At 38.0% G+C, this 22,454-nt stretch overlaps 2 protein-coding genes across 5 annotated transcripts in view; one reads left to right on the forward strand and one right to left on the reverse strand.

Moving 5' to 3' along the window:
- colgalt2b (collagen beta(1-O)galactosyltransferase 2b) overlaps positions 1-12,004 on the forward strand; it is a 28,029-nt gene extending 16,025 nt beyond the window's left edge. For 2 of the 4 annotated variants that reach the window (XM_073867955.1, XM_073867956.1), the window contains exons 6-12: positions 927-1,046; positions 4,354-4,427; positions 4,607-4,713; positions 4,812-4,944; positions 7,699-7,820; positions 7,908-8,120; positions 10,678-12,004. In XM_073867955.1, the coding sequence (XP_073724056.1) occupies positions 927-1,046; positions 4,354-4,427; positions 4,607-4,713; positions 4,812-4,944; positions 7,699-7,820; positions 7,908-8,120; positions 10,678-10,951 (1,043 nt within the window). In that variant the 3' untranslated portion in view covers positions 10,952-12,004. The remainder of the gene's footprint in view (positions 1-926; positions 1,047-4,353; positions 4,428-4,606; positions 4,714-4,811; positions 4,945-7,698; positions 7,821-7,907; positions 8,121-10,677) is intronic. The other 2 variants (XM_073867954.1, XM_073867953.1) reach the window with 2 other exon arrangements.
- A 2,288-nt stretch (positions 12,005-14,292) lies between these two features.
- mpeg1.2 (macrophage expressed 1, tandem duplicate 2) lies at positions 14,293-20,894 on the reverse strand. The gene is given in 3 exon segments (XM_073867359.1): positions 14,293-16,356; positions 16,358-17,746; positions 20,386-20,894. Coding segments are annotated over 3 exon segments (2,088 nt in total). The 5' UTR covers positions 20,824-20,894; the 3' UTR covers positions 14,293-16,095.
- Positions 20,895-22,454: the final 1,560 nt, after the last annotated feature.

Raw genomic sequence — 22,454 nt, forward strand, 5'->3', positions numbered from 1 at the left:
TTGTGGAAATTAGTGGCTTTTTAAAGGGGACATTTGACAAGACTTTTTTAAGATGTAAATAAATCTTTGGTGACCCCAGACTACATATGTGAAGTTTTAGCTCAAAATACCATAAAGATAATTTATTATAGCATGTTAAAATTGACACTTAGGTGTAGGCGTGAGCAAAAATGTGTAGTGTTTGGGTGTGTCCTTTTAAATTCAAATGAGTTGATCTCTGCACTAAATAGCAGTGCAGTGGTTGGATAGTGCAGATTATGGGGCGGTATTATCCCCTTCTGACATCATAAGGGGAGCCAGATTTCAATTACCTACTTTTTTCCAATGCTTGCACAGAATGGTTTACCAAAACTAAGTAGAAGCACTGGGGACCCAATTATAGCATTTAAACCCTTCAAAGCAAATGGCACACATATGAAGACGATTAAGGGGCCAAGTCTTCTGTTTCTGGGGGGCAGGGCGGACACAGATCAGATCATAACACATAATTCACGCCACCTTCTGCTGTTTAACTGTAGTTTAGTATATGTTGGTGAAGAGGGTGTGTGTATCTGTGTGCTTGTATAGCTGCTTTAATGTTGGTTAATCATGTGGCTAATATAATCAGCTCCAGCTGGGCGTTTTTATGGGCACCGTGGGTGTTTGTGGACGTTTCGTTCAAGAAATAATTTGAAAGAGCATGCAGTGAAGTTATAGGAAACAGAGAGCACAGAGCAAACCCTCCAATAGACATAAAGCTGAATGTACAAAACCGCACACAGTAATGCTTATGTAATGCTTATGTTTTCTGATGTGTTGGGTGGAGTATGTACCAATGTTCACAGAATTATGTTGGGTATATCGTATTCCCTGTTTGTGTCAAGCCACATTTCACCATATGCAATGTATTAAGAGTAAGATCCATAAAATCCTTTTTTTTTGTGTAGGTGTACAAATGTATGTATGTAACAGAGAGCACTATGGGTTTCTGCCTGTACCTCTTAAACCTCAGCAGAGTGTAAAGGATGAGGAAGAGAGTTTCACACACACCATCACTGAAGCCCTTAGTGAGTATTTAACTAATCACACACAACTATACACACATACGCATACACAACATATAAAAGGCATATAAAACACAACATCATATACACTTACCAAAAGGATTATTAGGAACTCCTGTTCAATTTCTCATTTATGCAATTATCGAATCAACAAATCACATGGCAGTTGCTTCAATGCATTTAGGGGTGTGGTCCTGGTCAAGACAATCTCCTGAACTCCAAACTGAATGTCAAAATGGTGATTTTGAGCATGGCATGGTTGTTGGTGCCAGGCGGACCGGTCTGAGTATTTTACAGTCTGTGCAGTTACTGGGATTTTCACGCACAACCATTTCTATGGTTTACAAAGAATGGTGTAAAAAGGGAAAAACATCCAGTATGCGGCAGTCCTGTGGGCGAAAATGCCTTGTTGATGCTAGAGGTCAGAGGAGAATGGGCCGACTGATTCAAACTGATAGAAGAGCAACTTTGACTGAAATAACAACTCGTTACAACCGAGGTATGCAGCAAAGCATTTGTGAAGCCACAACACGCACAACCTTGAGGCGGATGGGCTACAACAGCAGAAGACTAGAGATGCGCGGATGGGCTTTTATTTCATCCGCAACCGCATCACAAAATTCATCATCCGTCCGCCATCCATCCGCACCAACGTTTCTGACCAGTTTTCAAAACCGCACCCGCCCGCCATCCGCTGACTGGGCGATGCAAGGCGCTGCTGATGACAGCCGCTGCTGATGACAGCTGCGAGACTAGAAAGCCGAAAGCCCTAGAATATAAGCAGTGAACTCAGGCTATGTTTACATTAATGCGTTTATCCTTTAAAATGCGTTACTTTTGCTACGTTTACGTCTTTCATCTACATCACCGTTTTCGAACCTCATAAACGGATTCGTTCGTCAACGCTGCAGACCCTGTTTTAGTTTAAGAAATCAGACGTTGCGCTGAGTGTAAATGTAGATGGAGTCTTATGTAAACAAACAGCTGGTGTTAACGTGACAGCGCATCATTTTCAAAGTAAAAATTATTTTATTCAGGTAAATGGAGGTTTGCAACGGAGGTTTTGACAAAAATAGTAAACATCTACCAACCAGCTATTATAAATGCTATATCGGATTGTTTTAACATGTATCATAATGTCTATTTTATATTTATGTTTGAGTATTGTTGGGTTTGAATATTGTTGTAATGTGTTTATGTTTTGTTTAATTTTAGTTAGCTTATTACGAAAGATAGACTGTAATTTTAAACGCCATATAGGGCGTTGTAAAGGCCAATATGAAGGGAGAATTGTAATGGGTTAGACATTATTTTCGAGTTTAATTTAAGTTTTGTTTTCTACTTTAAAATGAATTTCGTTTCAGATAATTTGTCTCTTAATTTTAATCGATGTTTTGTTGATAAGTTTTGTGAATATAAATTAATAAAAACAATAAACTCAACGTCATTAATATTTAATGCTCGTTTAGCTAGCGAAGGACGTGCACGGACCTCGCACACATTTAAAAATTAATGCAATAAGCATTTCTGTAGGCTAAAGCTATACTTCACCTCTTACTATGTTTGATTGAAGTTTGCATTTGCTGAAATTTATTTTTGCTTCAAGTTCGTTTAGTACTGTTCACTTGAATGCTTTCTTTTTAAATCATAAAGACCAGTCTCCGATCGGCGCACATGACATGGGACAAAAATAAACAAATAGCCTAAATTAAACGCACAAATTACATAGTCTGCACTAGTGTCATCCTCCTGATTTACCACTTTGTAAAACTTATTCCAGGCAACCCTTTTCTGACCTTTTATTTCCTTTGTTTTTAATTCTCATTTTTTTGAGTTTGCCACGTACCTCCTTCGCCGGCGTTGATAAGAGCTGTGTCAAAATGCGTCCTCATTTCTCTGCGCTGTTAATGATAGAACGAATGGATCCTTAACATGCCGAGGCTATCCCAAACAATTAAAACCTTTATTAAATAAAAGTGTATTTAGAAAACTTTTTCTTGTCACTGTTTTAGTATTATAAGTTATGTTTTGTGTTAATATTATTCGGTTTATGTTGCGTATATTTCTAAGGTTGATTATTTGATATACTGTTGTTGAATAGTTTAATCTACATCAATGTGTCATATTTTCTAAAATAAATTCATATTTTTCTGATTACATATTTATTTTAATAAGTCAGAAATGTCTCCGCTGTTTTTTGCTGACAGGCGCGGTGGGCGCTACTGGGGGCGCGTGCAACAGGTGACCCAAATTATGGGTCCTCTGAAGGCTAGACCGTCTCATTTCAGTTCTCTTCGCGAACTTCTTAGCCTGCCACCTTGATAGACATAATGCTCACCTTTAAGGTCGTATGCTTTGAAGAACAAAGCTAATAACAAGCTGTCGATCCGCCACCCGCCCGAATTTAATTAAAATATTATTTTTCGTCACGTCATCCGCCCGATCCGCGGTTTATCCGCGGAGTCCGCGGCTGTAACCGCCAACCGCGCATCTCTACAGAAGACCCCACCTGGTACCACTCATCTCCACTACAAATATGAAAAAGAGGCTACAATTTGCATGAGCTCACCAAAATTGGACAGTTGAAGACTGGAAAAATGTTGCCTGGTCTGATGAGTCTCGATTTCTGTTGAGACATTCAGATGGTAGAGTCAGAATTTGGTACAAAATCTTCATCAACTGCAAGATGCTATCCTATCAATATGCGGCAACATTTCTAACGAATGCTTTCAGCAACTTGTTGAATCAATGCCGTGTAGAATTAAGGCAGTTCTGAAGGCAAAAAAGGGGTCAAACACAGTATAAGTATGGTGTTCCTAATAATCCTTTAGGTGAGTGTACGCCTAAACACATTTACAGTACCATTCAAAAGTTTAAAAACACTTTACTAAAATGATCCTCATGATTTTAAACATCTTTTAATGTGAAGGTTGAAAATACTTTTGTAAGCAAAAATCTAATTGTGCTAATATATTATTGTTTCTTTAAAAAAACTAACTTTAAAAAATATATAAATTTGGGGTCCAATGGATAAATTATTTAGAATGATTTTATGTAGCTGGGTTTACACAGACTGGGTCACATTTATGAATGTTTTATTATGACATTATGTACTGTAGTATGTAGTATGCTGAGCTGTTTTTTTATGTGAAGGCCATTGGCTGATAACATAAGGAACTCTTTCTTTTCAATATTTTTTTACATTCAGTGATTTTTTCATAATTTCTCCTCTTATGTATGATTGTCTGAAGCATAACATCGCCCACATTCACATTTAATGTAAGCAAAACACTTCTTTTATTCCCAATAGTTGATCATAATGTCAAGCCCTCAGAGTTCCTCTTCACTCCAGGCAAACCCCAGGACAAAATGGGCTTTGATGAGGTGAGAGACCAGAATTTGTGGAATGTCTCGCTCCAATGAACATTCATGCTGATCCTCAGAAACTGCAGATCATTTAATCTCCTTTGAAGTGATTTTCTCTTAATCTTTTTTATTATTTTATGCACTCTCTTCTGTGTCCTTCCTCTGCCCAACTCTCTTGTGTTCTCTCTTTCTCTCAGATCTTTCTGATCAATCTGAAGCGGAGGTTGGACAGGAGGGAGCGGATGTTGAACACCTTGGCAGTTCTGGGTCTTGAGGCCACACTTGTTGATGCTGTAGATGGGAAGTAAGTCATCAAGTGGCTGTCATTTTTGTTTTAAAATGTGTTTATTAAAAAGAGTATCAGAGTTTATTTTTATTTTTATTTATTTATTTTCATACTAGGACTCTAAATACATCTCAGCTTCAGGCTCTCGGTATAGAGATGATACCGGGGTATAAGGATCCGTACTCCGGTAGGGTGTTGACACGCGGAGAAATCGGCTGTTTCCTCAGTCACCACTTTACCTGGAAACAGGTATATACTCATTGTCAAAATTTTAGGGCAAATGGTTTTTATGGGTGAGCCTTCTCATCCCAATGTTCAATGAGTAAGACATAGATGACATTAGTAGTCCCTCTCATCACAGGACACAGAACAAAATTTAGAATTTTCTCTCAATCAAAAATAACTAAATCTGTCTAAATTCACATTTTTACATACAAGTATACACTTACCTAAAGGATTATTAGGAATACCTGTTCAATTTTTCATTAATGCAATTATCTAATCAACCAATCACATGGCAGTTGCTTCAGTGCATTTAGGGGTGTGGTCCTGCTCAACACAATCTCCTGAACTCCAAACTGAATGTAAGAATGGGAAAGAAAGGTGATTTAAGTAATTTTGAGCGTGGCATGGTTGTTGGTGCCAGACGGGCATCTGCTCAGTTACTAAGATTTTCACGCACAATTTTTTTAGGGTTTACAAAGAATGGTGTGAAAAGGGAAAAACATCCAGTAAGCGTCCGTCCTGTGGGCGGAAATGCCTTGTTGATGCTAGAGGTCAGAGGAGAATGGGCCGACTGATTCAAGCTGATAGATAAGCAACTTTGACTGAAATAACCACTCGTTACAAATGAGGTATGCAGCAAAGCATTTGTGAAGCCACAACATGCACAACCTTGAGGCAGATGGGCTACAACAGGAGAAGACCCCACAGGGTACCACTCATCTCCACTACAAATAGGAAAAAGAGGCTACAATTTGCACAAGCTCACCAAAATTGGACAGTTGAAGACTGGAAAAATGTTGCCTGGTCTGATGAGTCTCGATTTCTGTTGAGACATTCAGATGGTAAAGTCAGAATTTGGCGTAAACAGAATGAGAACATGGATCTATCATGCCTTATTACCAATGTGCAGGCTGGTGGTGGTGGTGGTGTAATGGTGTGGGGGATGTTTTCCTGGCACACTAGGCCCCTTAGTGCCAATTGGGCATCGTTTAAATGCCACGGCCTACCTGAGCATTGTTTCTGACCATGTCCATCCCTTTATGACCAATCCTCTGGTGGCTACTTCCAGCAGGATAATGCACCATGTCACAAATCTCAAATAATTTTAAATTGGTTTCTTGAACATGACAATGAGTTCATTGTACTAAAATGGCCTCCACAGTCACCAGATCTCAACCCTATAGAGCATGCCCTGAATGTGCATCCCACAAATCTCCATCAACTGCAAGATGCTATCCTATCAATATGGGCCAACATTTCTAAAGAATGCTTTCAGCACCTTGTTGAATCAATGCCACGTAGAATTAAGGCAGTTCTGAAGGCGAAAGGGGGATAAACACAGTATTAGTATGGTGTTCCTAATAATCCTTAAGATGAATGTATATTATAAAACATTAAAATTTTCTAAATGCAATTTTTGTTTTTATTCTAAGCAGCATATGAGATGCAAAACCATCTAAGTGCGTCATGTTTTCTTGTAAATGGGCATTTTTATCAGGCTTTTTTGTTTAGGTTCAGTACTTTTACTTTAATGACAATGGAAAGGTTATTTTTTTAGTAGTTGATGTGCCTTTTCCAGCAAAACTAAAGTGCATGCAAGCTTTGTGTCAAAAACCTCCACTTCTAAAAAATCTAATTCTTTGGCAAGACATAGTAAACAGCTGCAATATCACTAAAGATGCAACTTGAAACATTGCAAATGTTAAAAATTCAGAATGTAAAAATTAAGAAACAGAACCACACATTAGGGGTCGCTGTGATCCATGTGAATGCCACATACAGGTTATATTCAGGTCCAAGTACTTATAAGGGACCCAAGTTTAAATGTGATCCATGGTCGTTTCGTTATTCATCCAGTTTATCTACTGTGCACTTAGAGGATTTTGCTTAAAATCATTGTGGCATTTAATGGATTCTGCCAACAAACTGGTATTTCTGACTGGCTTGAGGCTGAAATTAAGTAGATATAAAGCGAAGGTATTTGATGAATGTATAATACGTGCCGAGATGCATTTGGTTAATATCATAATCTCATTTTTGGTGGCGTTTAGATCCTTTTGCATTTGAGCTCTTCATATCATATGTATTGTTATACCATTTGAAATCTAACAAAATATTTACCTAAATTGTGTTCTTGTTCTGTCTTTTTTAAGTAACATATTTAACGAAATAATACATTTTAAATAATCCAAAATATCATATTAATACATTTCTAATTGTGGCTTATGTGTCCAAATACAGATTTGGGTTGTCTAAGCAGTGTTGGGTTACTGAAAATAATTAATATATTGCTCATTACTAGTTACTTCTTTCAAAAGTAATATTATTACTTTCCCTATTTCTCCCAGCTAACATAATTAGTTACACTACTAGTTACATTACTTTTTCATTTCACCCCAAAAACTGGTAATTTCGTTATTTTTGCAGTCTGTGAATCCATGAAAGTTACAGATAATTGAAGACTACAAGTGGCACAAACTATTATTTAAACTTCTATAATTTTATAAAGCAGTAACATAAATACTAAAATCTTTTAAGAGTTACACTACTAGTTACCAAAAAAAAATATATTAATAACTAGTAACTTGTTACTGCCCAACACTGTCTATAAGTGTACAAACACATGGAAACTGGAGTCCTCATGTCTATAATGTTTGGCAACAAAGCGACCACCTGGTTTCTCAAGTGTACCTGTCAAAAGTCTTATCATCTGCACCAAAATATTACCATTTACAATGTGCTTAACATGTTTAGTCCTGTTCATGTATGTGTGTTTAGGTGGTGGAGAGGCGTCTACAGCATGTGCTGGTGTTGGAGGATGATGTGAGGTTTGAGCCCAGATTTAAGAGGAGGTTACAGACCATCATGGAGGATGTTGAAAAAGCTCATCTGGACTGGGACCTCATGTAAGAACAATGAGAGCATAAAATGAGACCTTCTCAAAGATAACAAGAACACAATTTTATTAGCATGAAACTTTTATTGTTCCTCATCTATGTGGGTCGTAAGCGGATGCAGGTATCCCAGCCGGAGGTGTCCGTGGAGGGTGTGAATAACCTGGTGGAGGCAGATTACTCGTATTGGACTCTAGGTTATGCTATTTCACAGCGAGGAGCCAGAAAACTGCTCGCTGCTCAGCCGCTCGGCAAGATGCTCCCTGTCGATGAGTTCCTGCCAGTCATGTTTAACAAACACCCAAAGTAAGTGTGATGGATGGATAAATGAATAGATAGGTTACATGGACAGATTGATGGATTGCATGTATGCTCACCACAAATGTGGCGACAGTTTGAGAGCAAATAGTGTCTCTCACACACGTACTCCACTTTGCTGTTGACTGGGGTAGACTCACACAGTGCTAGATTGTTCAGAGAGTGAAAATAAGTACGGTGTCTCTGCTGGGTCACACAATCCCTGCTTTTTACCTAATTTCCTCTAGGGGGAATCCTGCTTGACCCCATCATGTGTCACCTTTACTGGCTGGTTCTTTCTCTTTCTAGCACCTTCAGCACCTTGTGGTCCTTCTACCCTGTTGTCTTACCGTTATTTTCTCTCTCTCTCTCTCTCTCTCTCTCTCTCTCTCTCTCTCTCTCTCTCCCTCTCTCTTCCTGTTGCCGGCATTAGGGACAAAATTCCCATTGATGGCTCTCCGAGTTTTGGGGGAAGGGTCATTGGTATAAGACAGATGGATTACTGTATAAATATACTGCACTCTCTGTGTTTGTGTGTGTGTGTGTGTGTGTCTGTGAGAGAGAGAGATTCATTGTGGGAAGTGTAAAATGTTACGTGTGCTATAATGTTTTTATTGTAGTAGCTGTATTGTGATACCCCAGCCTAATCTCACGGTCGTAAGAATTCATACAAAGTGAATTGTACCAAATGTACGAATATTGGAAAGAGCAATAATGAAGCCACACCCCTAACCCCAATGTCACAGGGGTGAAAGCAAATTGTACGAAAACGTACAAATGTGGTCGTATGAATTAATTTGAATTAACCATTTGATAAATTACGTACGAATTGCCATGAGATTGGGTTGATATCCAGTGGTGGCGGCGATGATGCACGGGTCAATGTATAAACAACCCGCACCCGAACGTTTTCAACTAACCCGCTCGCAACCCGGACCGCAAAAAATAAAAAAATATTGTACCATGTCCCCCTCCCTGGCCCACATTTTTAAAAAGCAGTAATTGTTTAAAATAGTTAATTGGCATCTTCAATTCAAACGACCCGACCTACCGTGACCCGAATATCATTACAAATATTTTTGGATGACTCGTAACTGTGGGTGACCGCAGGCACACGCTCATTTCGGATCAACCATCACTGGTGGCCGGTGACTTTTTTTTCCGAGGGCGTTCGATGCAAAGTTCGTCACAACATGTATGTAGCCCGTCATGTGTGTTTAATGTGTTTGTAATTACAAAATATGTGTTCTGTGTGTCAAGCGATCCTATGTGCATCACGTGTCTTGTCAAAATAAGTGCCTGCTGCAGACGCTTCTAATGCTCTTCAGACCAGCCGCGGTAGAGGCGTCAAACCCGATTTCAATGTTAAGTCAATGTAAAGACACGTTGACGCGTGTCTGGAGGTCTCGCGGCGTGAATGAGGCGTTTAGCGCGGTATACGCGATTCTGCCTCATTTGCGCGTCTAGTTTGCACAAATGGCGCAAATTGAGCATTGCCGCGGAAACGCGCAAGTTGACGTGATTACAGGAAGCGAGCGTAGTCGTAGAAGCCCCTCCCAAGACGCGAATTTCCACCTGAATGTCTCGATGACTAGAATTTCACACACGGCTTTCAACCGTGAATGAAGCGAGTAAACTCAAAATGTTTAAGGGGCAAACTAGCCGCGGTAGACGCAAATTTGATGCCTCAAACGCGGCTGGTGTGAACCCACGGTAATGATACGTACACGCCAAACGCGGGGCATCGCGTTACTTGCAATTTACTCTATATTACTCGCGGGATTTAACTTCATGTCATGCGAATTTTTTGCTCGAGTTGAATATTTTCAAATTGGGTGAAGACGCGTTTGAGATGAATAGGTGTGTGTCTGGTGTGAACCCACAGTAAGGGTTTATGATAAGAGAGACGCCCGCGTTTGCCAGATACTCGCATAATCTCATGCGTAATCAGAGTTTACTGTTAAGGGAGTGTCTTGCGTGTATTTTGTGAATGTCTCTTTTATCATAGACGTTTTTGATGCGCGTGCAGCAGGCACTTATTTTGACAAAACACGTGATGCACATGGTTCACATGACGCAACAAACATATTTTGGAAACACAAGGAACACACGACCCTCCGAACACATATTTCACGAGCCGCCATTGTTGATATCCTTTCTAAATCCACATGAAAATATTTTTATCATTTTTCTATATTACAATTATCAGATACCTCTCTAACTTTTATTAAAAATGTCAAATTATTAACTTTATTCTTTTACATAAACAATATTACGATAATGTAAAAGGATCAATTATTTATACCTAAAATTAAACAATATAATTGAATGAAATGCCTTTATTGTCATTGTTTGGCTTTGTATACACATAACAGAAGATTAATAAATAAGACTATTAAAGTGAGTATTACTTAAAAAATTTAAAGTATATAAAATATATATAGTTTGATGAGAATGCATTGACTGAATCAAATGCATTACTTTCCTCCATAAACATGCATTTCATCTTCTCACAATCTACAAAATATGGTACGAGTTTTGAAATCTCTTTCTCTCTTTCTCCTAGTGTGGCATACATGTCTCACTTTGAACCCAGGGATCTACGCGCATTCTCCGTTGAGCCTTTGATGTTGTACCCGACACACTATACAGGCCAGCCTGGTTACTTTAGCGACACCGAAACTTCCACTATTTGGGATGATGAAGCTGTCAGCACAGACTGGGACAGACGGTACGCCCAAAAAACTTCTCAGCAGGGACGAATAGACCCTGTCGCCCAAAACAGCGTCACAGGAGACATACCGGCACCTGCATCCCGAGCCTCGCGAGATGAACTATGAAGAGAAAACATCATATGCCCTTTAACTCCAAAACAAACTCACACACCCTTAAATTACATCACCGACTCACAGACAGCTTACTCCTAAATCTCCAGCAGTCCCCGCCTCTTTGGCCAAATATCAGCCAATAGCACAACAGCTGGCTGTGATGCTTAGACACCATTGGCTTGCTGGTTGAGTTTGCACAGTCTGTGTACTGAGAGACACTTTTATTTCCACTTTATTTATTTTATCATGCTTTCCAGAGACATTAAGGGACAGAACTGTGCCTGGAGGACATTTAAAAAGCCTTGAAGGATGAACACAACAAGGCTTTCCATAGAAACAACAGGGCTTACTTCAATGGGACAGTGACACAGACAGACATATGGGAGTTAGATTTGGGTTTGTCAGGGCAAGAACAAGGATATACTGTACAGAATCTTACAAGACGTTTTTTATACAGATATAATTTATGGGTAAAATAAGACATTTCTAAACTACAAATGCAATGAGGAAAACATCAAAACATTGTTCTATCAAACAAGTTAGAGAAAAAACTAAGGAAGATTGATTTTTAACAGTTGACATTGAAGGGAATTAGCCACTTTTGTGGAGCAACATTAATCTTAAACTAATCCTGTGACCTGTTAAAATATTAAATATTTGTTTATATCTTGACGTTTATGTTACAAATCTGTGTGTTTCTATTTAATTTACAGTCATCTAGTCATTTAAAATGTGGTTTAAACTATAAGTTATACAAAACACCTGTAGAGATGTCAATAATTACTTCCAGAAATGTGATAGACACATAGTTAGAATAAGTGTTTAGTTCTGTGCTATACTGTATGTCACACGTCATCATTTGTAATGGGTTGCAGTCACCCTCATTTCTTCACACAGCAGGCTGGCTCCTGTTTTCTGACTTGTTCTGATTTCATTACCTTGTTTGAGCACTGGAGATGTTATGGTGCTGGTGGTGGGCTGATTTAATAAAACTGAATGATCAGTACAAGTTTAACGCACCTTAGTTGGTATTAAACTGGAGTTCTCAAATATCTCAGTGTGTCTCACTGCATGTATTTAAAACATTTGCTTACAATATAAACGCTAACCCCAAAGCAATAGAAAGTCCTTGTGATGAAACAGAGTGTGTGTGAAAAAACGTTTGGAAAAATCATATATGAGACTTGTCCAAGGGATACTTATATGAGGTTATATGTGACTTTTGAAAAGATACATTTTGCTTGTACTGTAGCTCTCTAGTTTTTTTCTCATGTGAAAACAGACATAATACACAAAATATTTATGCAGTAGCGGATGACCTTGTGTTTAATATTCAAGAGTGTACATTTTTCCACACAACACTGTTTCTATTGATTACAAAAATAGTTTAGATCCAGGACGCCACCTGCTGGAATATATTGGTACTACAGAGGCACACCTGTGTCCTGTCTGTCCTGAATGAACGTCATTCTCTTTACGGCTTTACTTTTCCTTAAGATGGATTTTAATATTTAGGTACAATGAAGATCATTTGCACAAAGCAACTACACACACTCATAGTTTCTCCAAAACATCAACTACATTATACACCAATCAGCCATAACATTATGACCACCAGGTCCCCCTTTGCAAACCAAAACAGCCCTGACCCGTCGAGGCATGGACTTCACTAGACCTTTCTATCAGAACCAGGATTCACTTTTTTAGCCAGTTCAGCTACAGTAGCTCGTCTGTTGGATCGGACCACACAGGCCAGCCTTCATACCCCAAGTGCTTCAATGAGCCTTGGCTCCCCATGATTATGTCGCCAGTTCACCGCTTTTCTTTCCCTTGACCTCTTTTGATAGGTATTGACCACTTCAGACCGGGAACACCCCACAAGAGCTGCAGTTTTGGAGATGCTCTGACCCAGTCGTTTAGCCATCAGAATTTGGCCATTGTCAAAGTCGCTCAGATCCTTATGCTTGCTCATTTTTACTGCTTCGTTCTAACACATCAACTTTAAAGGGGACATTTCACAAGACTTTTTAAAGATGTCAAATAAATCTTTGATGTCCCCAGAGTAAAAGTATTATTTATAATAACATGTTAAAATTGCAACTTTGTAGGTGTGAGCAAAAATGTGTCGTTTTTTGTGTGTGTCCTTTTAAATGCAAATGAGCTGATCTCAGCACTAAATGGCAGTGTTGTGGTTGGATAGTGCAGATTAAGGGGCAGTATTATCCCCTTCTGTTGTCACAGGGGGAGCCAAATTTCAAAGACCTATTTTTTCACACAAGATAAGATATACCATTATTTGTCCCGCTGTGATTTATTTATTTGACAAAAATACAGTGAAAACAGAAATGTTGTGAAGTATTATCACAATTAAGATGAGCTGTTTTCTTTGTGAATATGCAGTTATATGGGGTTCCTTTTGTGCCAAAATTAAGTAGACACGCTCTGTCTATGCTATGTGTCGTCTTCCATGTCTATGTGTCTGTGTCCTTGTCTGTCTGTCTGTCTATGCTATGTGTCGTCTTCCATGTCTTTGTGTCTGTTTACTGTCTATGTCTATGTGATTGCCCACATGACTCAACTTTTGTCTGTGTCAACTCAACCTACTCCTGTCATCTTTCTTTGTTGTTTGACTGTTTCGTCTTGCTGTGTCAATGCTGCATGCGTCATGACTATGTGTCGTTACAATGTGTTGTTTCCCTCTGTCGTTACCATGTGTTGTTACTATGCGTCGTTCAAGTTTAATCATATAAAATGTATTTTATCAACAAATTGTGGCCAGTGAAAATGCTGAGTGGCTAGTAACTTTGGAAAACAACTAGCCACTTTGGCTGGTGAGCAAAAAAGTTAATGTCAAGCCCTGGTTGGCACACTCTGGCCTACACTATCTCTTGCAAATCAGCTGTTCCAAGAGTTTACAAGAGAAACTATAGAGCAGACTATGTCCAAGGTAAGAGAATAGTTGTCTAATTTTAATGTGTGACCAGACTAAAAAGGTTTACTCACAATTCACAATTAGTTGTCTATTTCTATAGTCTGTGAGCCAGTAGGCCGATTTTCTGAAAAAATGTGCACCTCTTTCTGGCTTTAATTTCATAATGATCCTTATGGCTACTGTAAGAAGTCAAGTATCAGACTGTTAGATCAGGTCTCTACGCCAGACAAAATATTTAGGATCCAGCCCCGGACGCCAGATCCCGCCGGCAAATATTCATCACTCAGCGGAGCTGTTAATTCTAAAATTAGCATTTAACTGTCTACTGTCAGTCAAGAGGTTGATCGATTAAAGCTAGAGAAGAGCATAAACCAAGCACGAGACCGTAAATAGGAACAGAGTTTTATTGAACAATCTCAGTTGCATATGTCTCAATGTTCAAACTTTGTCTGCAAGCATAAATTCAACATGCACTGTTATACTGCTTAACACCAACATCCTATTTCACCTTGAGCTTCCATAAACATTCTCTTTATATATCTCTGTTTACACAGACAGGACAGCTCAGGAAACTTTACAAATATCAGATTGAACAATTATGAAATTAATAAGACATATAAAATATAGAAATATAATGAATGAATAAATGAATAAACATAAAAATGATCAAATAATGAAATTGATAATTATAATAGTACTGAATAATCAAATAAACAATCATATGGATAACTAATGATTATAAAATGATTATGATGATTATGTAAATAAATGATTAGAAATAAACTAGAGAAGACAAAAATAAAAACATTCTGCACGTGAGGATCTAAGGTAGGATCCATCACTCCCCCCTCTTAATTATATATGAAAAAATTGAATGATTATTGCAAGCAAACTTTCATACTCTTTATCAAAATACATCTTTAAAGCAACACCAAAGAGTTTTTTTTTTAACTTAAAATAACTTTCCAAAAAAAGTTTCAGTCGTTCATCCGCTCAAAACAGGGTGAACGGCACTTTCACGTTCGCTTTGCAGCCCTGTATCGGCCAAAACCGCACTAAAGAAGTTTCCAACCGTCGGGTCGCGGTCCTGTAGTTACAGTGAAAACTACAAAAACTTGCTTTACGGCAGACCTTCAATCCAATCAGAGCCAGCTATAGCCCGTATTCATATAATATTTTATCCTGAAATACTACAAGATTCCTATAATAAAGGCTTGCTTGATAGGCCAATCGCTACGTAATGACGCGAGCCTAAACCTATAGAGTAGTTTGAGGTCTACACTTAATACAGACTGCAATCTGTGAGTTAAGGATAACTGTCAGCACAGTCCCTCGGCATCTTCGTACTACTGATCACCATTAAGGATATTTCCCCACGCAGACTCCACTCTCCCAACGCCCCCAACTATGACTAGATGCCGACTGTATGTATTATTGTAATCATTAAAACATAGTTTGGTTTGGCAAGCCAAAAGGAGGGAGGAAGCAAGAAAACCTTCTTCTGTCAGTCACTACAACGTCACGTCGTGACTGACGTATTGGGAACGCTCTTCGTTCGTGGGACCAATCAACTTCGAGGAGCACGGGGGACAATCTCCGCGGCTGGTAGTTTCTCCAGCTCTCAGATTCCCGACCAGTAGAGGTGACGATAGTTGCCGTTTTACAAGTTTCTTGAAGTTGATTGACCCTGCGAAGCAGGGAACGAGGGTTATAGACAGTGGCAGCTCGGGACTGCTCATCGGAGGGGCGCTAATTCAAAATATGTGTTCGGAGTGTCGTGTGTTGCTTGCGTTTTCAAAATATGTGTTTGTTGCGTCATGTAAACCATGTGCAACATGTGTTTTGTCAAAATAAGTGCCTGCTGCACACGCGTCAAAACCGTTTATGATAAAAGAGACGCTCACGTTCAGAAAATACACGAAAGACACTAACTCCCTTAACAGTAAACACTGATTACGCATGAGATTGTGTGAATATCTGGCAAACGTGAGCATCTCTTTTATCATAAACCCTTTAGATGCGTCTGCCACAGTCACTTATTTTGACAAGACACGTGATGCACACAGGATCTCTCGATGTGCAGAACACATATTTTGAAAAAAGGAACCAGACACATGCCCTACGTCCTAAACCGCCTACTTCCATACTATATAGTAGGCGAAGTAATGCTTTTTACATACTATATAGTATGGAAGTAGACGGTTTGGGACAAAGAGTTGATGGGCTACATACATGTTGTGACGAACTTTGTCTCGAGCGCATTCGAAAAAGAAGTCACCGGTCGGCCGCCAGTGATTATATATGTAACTGAGACCCTCTGCTTAAAAATTACAATTCCTGACACAGCAATAAGAATAATAATAATTACACCAATAACGATACCTGCTATTTCACCTCCAGACAATTGTTTTGAAGACCCATCTAACAATCTGAGCATTTGGTTAACTTCATTAAGCTTTACCATTTTCCATGTATTATTTTTTTCGGATTCTCACCCAGGCCTGATCACCTTCTGTCATTACAGCTACAGTATTGGTTAATGTCATGCTGATCAATGGTGGACTTGTAAATGGAGGGAGAATAACTGGTTCTAACTCTCCTCCAGTGAACACACGAGACTGTACGCAGTACAATACCTGACATCCATCGCTTATGGCAGCAAGATGTTGGCTATACTGAGGTGGACAGCGGTACTGACCCAATGCAAGAGGGTTGCCAGAGCTGCAGCTGAAGAAGCCACCGAAAGGTACAGAATATTGTGTTCCTTCCTCATACTCATTGCTTAGACAAACCATCATGCCATTAGGCAACAACCTCTGGGGAAAGTAATTTGGAGGGCAGCCATGTGATTTGGTCAATGGGTTTTGTATAGATGGTCCAAACAGACCTCCAAATAGATATCCAGAGTATTCAGGGACATTCTCATTCGTAAAACAAAAGTAGGTTTTAATCTCTGCATGACGGGCATGGTAGACATTTTGACATATTTGTTTGTCACAGCTAAAAAATAAATAACAGGTTTCACTACCTGTATGGCACTCATAATTATAATAACCATCTATTATTGTCTCTGAGTGTAATAGAGAGGCATTGTAATGTTGACCGCATGAAAAATCACCAGTGGCTGGATTTTTTTGTGCTAGCTCATCACAAATGACATTTCCATCTGGAGTCAATGGAGTGCATTTTTGGTAAATCCCACCAAAGGTGAGATTGGTTACTGGACCATTACAAGATGCATCATCCACATTGGCCTGAAAGTTGAAATTTTTTGATTTTGGATCTACACATCCTGGAATGGTATTTATTTTGTAGTAACGCTCTATAGCCTGTTGGACTGATGAATAAAGTTTTACTACGGTTGGTAATGGCAGGTCTGGAAACATTGTTGGATTTAGGAAATAGTGCAGTGGCAGACCAGAGCGGTCAATAGCCACCAGATTATTGAGTGTGCTCTCTTGCCATTTCTGCAAAGTGATACCTGGATAAAACAAAGCCCCTCCATGGCTCTGAAATTTGGAATAAGTGATGTTACTTTGGTAATCATCTAAGATTCGCTGGGATTCCTTGCTAGTAAAATTAAATGCAATTATGCTTAGAAAATTCAAACTTGCAGTTACTGACACAGGTGTGTCTGACTGACTCTTAGAGACGTACGTAGATTTTAAATAGTCCTCCTGCACCAAAACGGCACCAGCGTCAACACTTGTGATAACGTGAGTACCGTAATCAAGTATGAGTTTCTCTGACAGATATGTTGCTTGACGAGTTTGATTGTTTTCAATAGCGTCTGCTATTTCCTTAGCCTGGTGAGCAAAGCGAGCGTCCAGATTGAAGCCAGGATATGCATTCACTGTATACAGATGGTTACGTACCTGAAAATATATAGAAAAGATAAGTTCAGTTAAAGCTAAATTCTTTTTGGGTATGCTTACCTCCAACTTAAAAGGCTATCAATCCCCTTATGTCAATATAGAGAAATTAGAATATCATGGAAAAGTACTTTATTTTTGTAGTTTAATTTAAAAAAGCAAACCTTTGTAGATGCAAGATTCCTTTCACACAAACTGAAATATTTTACGACCCTTTTTTGTTTTAATTCTGATGACTGCAACTTACGGCTTAGGAAAATTAAAATGTAGTATCTTAAAGTGGTTCAATGGTATTTCATTCATTCTGACACAGTTATAGAGTTGTTTCTAAACGTAGGCAAAGTGTCAAAAAAGCAGTTGGACGTGTTACAGAGTATTTCTGTGCTGATTGCACTTTGCCAGGGTTCGTACAATTTTCAAAAAGTTTTTTTCAATTACAGGTCCAACTGACGTTTCAGGGGTTTCTATACGTATCACTTCTTTTTATGGGCACTCTCCCCGCAAAACCCCGCCCACCCTTCAATCATTAGGAGACGCTAGAACTTGCAAACATCACATCGTGCGACAAAGCTTTGTTTAATTTCAAAACTCAACAATGGCACGAAAGAAGAAGTGTGTTTTTTGGATGTAAGGAGAAGAAGGCCAGCCATATGGAAAGAATAGATAGTTTATTATCCGGGGTAGAGGCGCAGTCTCGGTGTGTGTTTGATGTGCCAGATTTCATTGAAAAGTCCCAACCGGGTCATGAGTTGCATGCGGTAAGACTTCTGTCTTATGTTGGAAATAGGCACGTACATATTATATAAATGACATGAACATGTAGTGAATCCTAAGTTAAACAGTGTTGTATGGTGTTGCATGACTCGTACTCGCTCCTCCCGCGGTAGTTCATTTTTTTCATACGTTATCGGAAAGATTCGGTCAAGCTAATCCCTGTTTTATAAACCTGATTAAACTACAATAAAGACTCTTCGGAGATATAAAGGATGTAATACTACTCTATAGGTACTCCAGATTAACAGCAGAAATGCAGAAACAGTGTGTGTTATGTGAGCTTTAAAATATTTGTAGAATATTTTCTTTTCAGCTTGATTGTTTTGATTAATTTTGAGTATAAATAGTAGATACCTCCTAGCCTAGTTTAGTAGCTACAACACTGAAAAAAGCTGTGTGGATGTAAATGTTGTGTAATTTCAATCTGTAATATTAACAATAAAATGTTAACTTTGTATCTTACGAGGGAGGATTAGGGCCAAGCTAAAATAAAAATATAAACATCTCGAGATTAAAGTCATTAAAATGCGAGAATAAAGTCATTATTTAACAAGAAAAAAGTCAGAATAAATATAATTTTGAGAATAAATTTGTTATTTAGCGAGAATAAAGTTGTTATTTAACAAGAAGTCGTTATTTGTTATTAAGTAGATCCAACTTAATAATTAGAATATGGAAATGTAAACACTAAGTTGGATTCAATCAAAAATATACATTTAGAATTCTTGAAGTTATGTAACACATACATAAAATAATGACTAGAGAAATACTAAAATTAAGTTTGCTGTATGTACAAATTATATTTCAGCAGAAAAATTAAGTCGTTTTTACAAAGACTGTATGATCTACGTAATAAAATTATGCAACTAAATTCATCAGATTTTTTTAACCATCTGAGGTCTAAGGGGTTTTTAGGGCTCTGGAGAAGTTCTGACCTGCACTGACATTTGTGCTTTTTTAGTTGCTTAAAAACATAATAATGGCAAAAGTCTCATAACACTGTGTTCAGCACAAACTGGGCTACTATATTAGGTGAGCAACATGTATGTACATGCTTGTATTTTTTAGAGAAAAATGTTTATGCATGGTTTTTGAAAAAGCAAAAATTTTAAGTCACTAATATAAGTCCACAAAACCCATACTAAACATGTTTTCACAAGACTTTTCAAAACAGGATCTAGTAGTCTAGACTTTTTTTCTTTTAAATGATGTGAAAATCATTCTGCCTACTCATTAAAAACAATATATTGATTTAAAATTTCTAAGACACCTTTTGATTAGGAAGGCAATATGTGAGGAGGTGGGAAAGCTCCTGAATTATCTGTGATTGACAGCTGTGGAAACAAAAGATTTGCATAATGAGCTGCATAATAAGCCTTTAGGCAGGAATATAAGAAGAGGTCTCTCTAAAACCGTGATAAGGTGTACTTGTGAAGGTACTGTTTGGCCAATGTAAAAATGAACACAGGATAAGTGTCTGGTTGGTCAGCGAGAGTTTTTACTTTTGCGCAGTCGGAACGATCTATGTGACTACGGTGAAGCACAGGTGACGCTGGCGCAGAGTATGTCACATGTTGACTGGTAAACGGATAAATTTAAAAGAACGGCATATCGTATAAATATCCCCATCATGCTACGATACACATCATGCCAAATTGGGGTTTTTTTGTATTGCAAAATATTGTATAGGCTATACTGCGAAGTATCGTTACATCCCTACTTTTCCATAATATTCTTTTTTTAGATGCACCTGCATATATTCCCAAAACAGATTTTATATTTTATTTAGCATTATACTGTACATCTTTTTGGTAGTTTATGTTTGCAATTTAAAAAAAACAATTTCCACTGCACTTCATTGGACTTACTTGAACTCTGGATGTTACTGAATTCTCTTTCACTTGGTGTGTTTTCATATGGTGATGTCCCTCTGAGTATTTTCCATTGAGTATAGAAAAGAAAGAAGGATCAGCATTGATGGACCTTGATGTACAGCTTTCCCGTTCCAACCACGACTTGATGATCTCAGATTGAGGTTCCAATATGCTTAATTTCTGTGGAATGACAAAGACTTCATCTGGAATGAGATAAACACCATCTTCTGTAGTCTGGCACTGAGAATAGCTCAAGTTCATCACCCTTCCCATGTCTATGTTGCGCAGGTTATCCCAACCTCCACCTGGTAACACCTCTAGTGCTGTTAAAGCCACGTCTTTACGACATTCCTGAAGACCATTACTGGGATGGATAAGTGTGTGAGATTTGCATACAAGGCTGAAACATAAAATTGCATAAAATGACTCCATGATTAATAGGAGTGCCACTCTAAAATGTACATCCTCTTAGTAATGTACACCTTATATTTCACTTGCAGGAGGTGGGGCATTGTGAAAATACTTCATACTTGATGTAATCTTTGAAACACTTACATCTTTATATCCTCTTTTGGTTTTTCTTCAGTAAAATGGCATTGTGATCTTACATTGTATTAAGATAAATATATATATATATTACTAGTGAATGGACTTTAAGGATTTTATGTTTTGATCCCAGCTGAGTTACAACAAAATATACTATAATAAGCTTTTCTGCTTAGAGATAGCTATGCAAACCAAATAATAGACAGGCTATACTCTAAAAAAGGATGTTGTCATTTTTTACACACATTTTTTGTTTTGTGCTATTTAACACATTATGTGTCATTTTGTGTTAATTTTTTTGTTAAAATAAATAAAAATGTCAACACAAGTTGTGATAAAAGTAACAGAAAATGTGTTGTTTCGATAAGAGTTTGGGACAATGCATTTAGTGTGATTTTGTACCACAAATAACACAGATTGTGTTGTTATTTACACACTTTTATTTAAAGTGTAATAAACAAAGCTGAAGAAGGTTGGAAGAGTTTGACAGAATGTGGTTGGGGAGAGATGTATGCTATTGTAATGGTGATTTTATCTTTACTTATTTTATCTTAACTTATTTTTAGTGGTTTATGATTTGAGCATTTATTACTGTTTAATAAGAGTTTAAAGGGTGGTTTCAGACATGAATTATCTTAAGCCAGGACTAGACCTTGGTTTAATTAGAAAATATAACTAGTTTTAACAAACATGCCTTACTGAAAACATCACTGGTGTGCATTTTGAGGCAAAACAAAGGGCAATGATGTATTTTAAAATATGTCAGTTGTTTTCAGTTTGAACAGCTCATTCATTTATAATTATTAGTCTAGGATTAGTCTAATCCCTGTCCGGTAAACCGCCCCTTACTGTCTTACTGTTCACACTGCAAAAATAACTTTCTTACTTAGTATGTTTGTCTTGTTTTTAATAGAAAAATCTAAAAATTCTTAAATTAAGATGCGTTTCTTGATGAGGAAAATGACCTAAGAAAATAAGTGCTTAAAACAACCAAAAATATCTGCTAATGGGGTGAAAAAAAATCAGTGAAATAACCTGAAATAAGTTTACTTTTTCTTTAAAACACTTAAAAAAAATGCTTCACACCATTGGCAGACATTTTTGCTTGTTTTAAGCACACATGCACTTAAATTGTAAGAAAGTCATTTTTGCAGTGCCAACTTAATGTTTTGTAAATAGGTAGAAAGAGCTGCAAAAACAGGATGTATGTGGTCAGCAAAAACAAAAGCTTGTGAGCGCCAGCAGAAAATTTGCCTTCTCTCTCCACATACACCACATTGCGTGTCAAATGCATGCAAAGTGAAACAAAGCAGGGTTAGAATGTTAATCCCCCTTTTAAATACAGCTGAAGCAGCTAATCAAGGTGTTCAGGGTTGTTTGATAATTACAGACAGGTGTAGGAGCAGGGTTGGAGACTTTTGACCCAGGGTTTAGGAATGCACATTGTGAAACGTCAGATTATAAATACCCAGGGTTGTCTCTTAACCCCTGGTCAAGTACGAACAGTGTGAAACGTA

This window comes from Misgurnus anguillicaudatus, chromosome 5, assembly GCF_027580225.2.
Source record: "Misgurnus anguillicaudatus chromosome 5, ASM2758022v2, whole genome shotgun sequence".
NCBI lineage: Eukaryota > Metazoa > Chordata > Actinopteri > Cypriniformes > Cobitidae > Misgurnus > Misgurnus anguillicaudatus.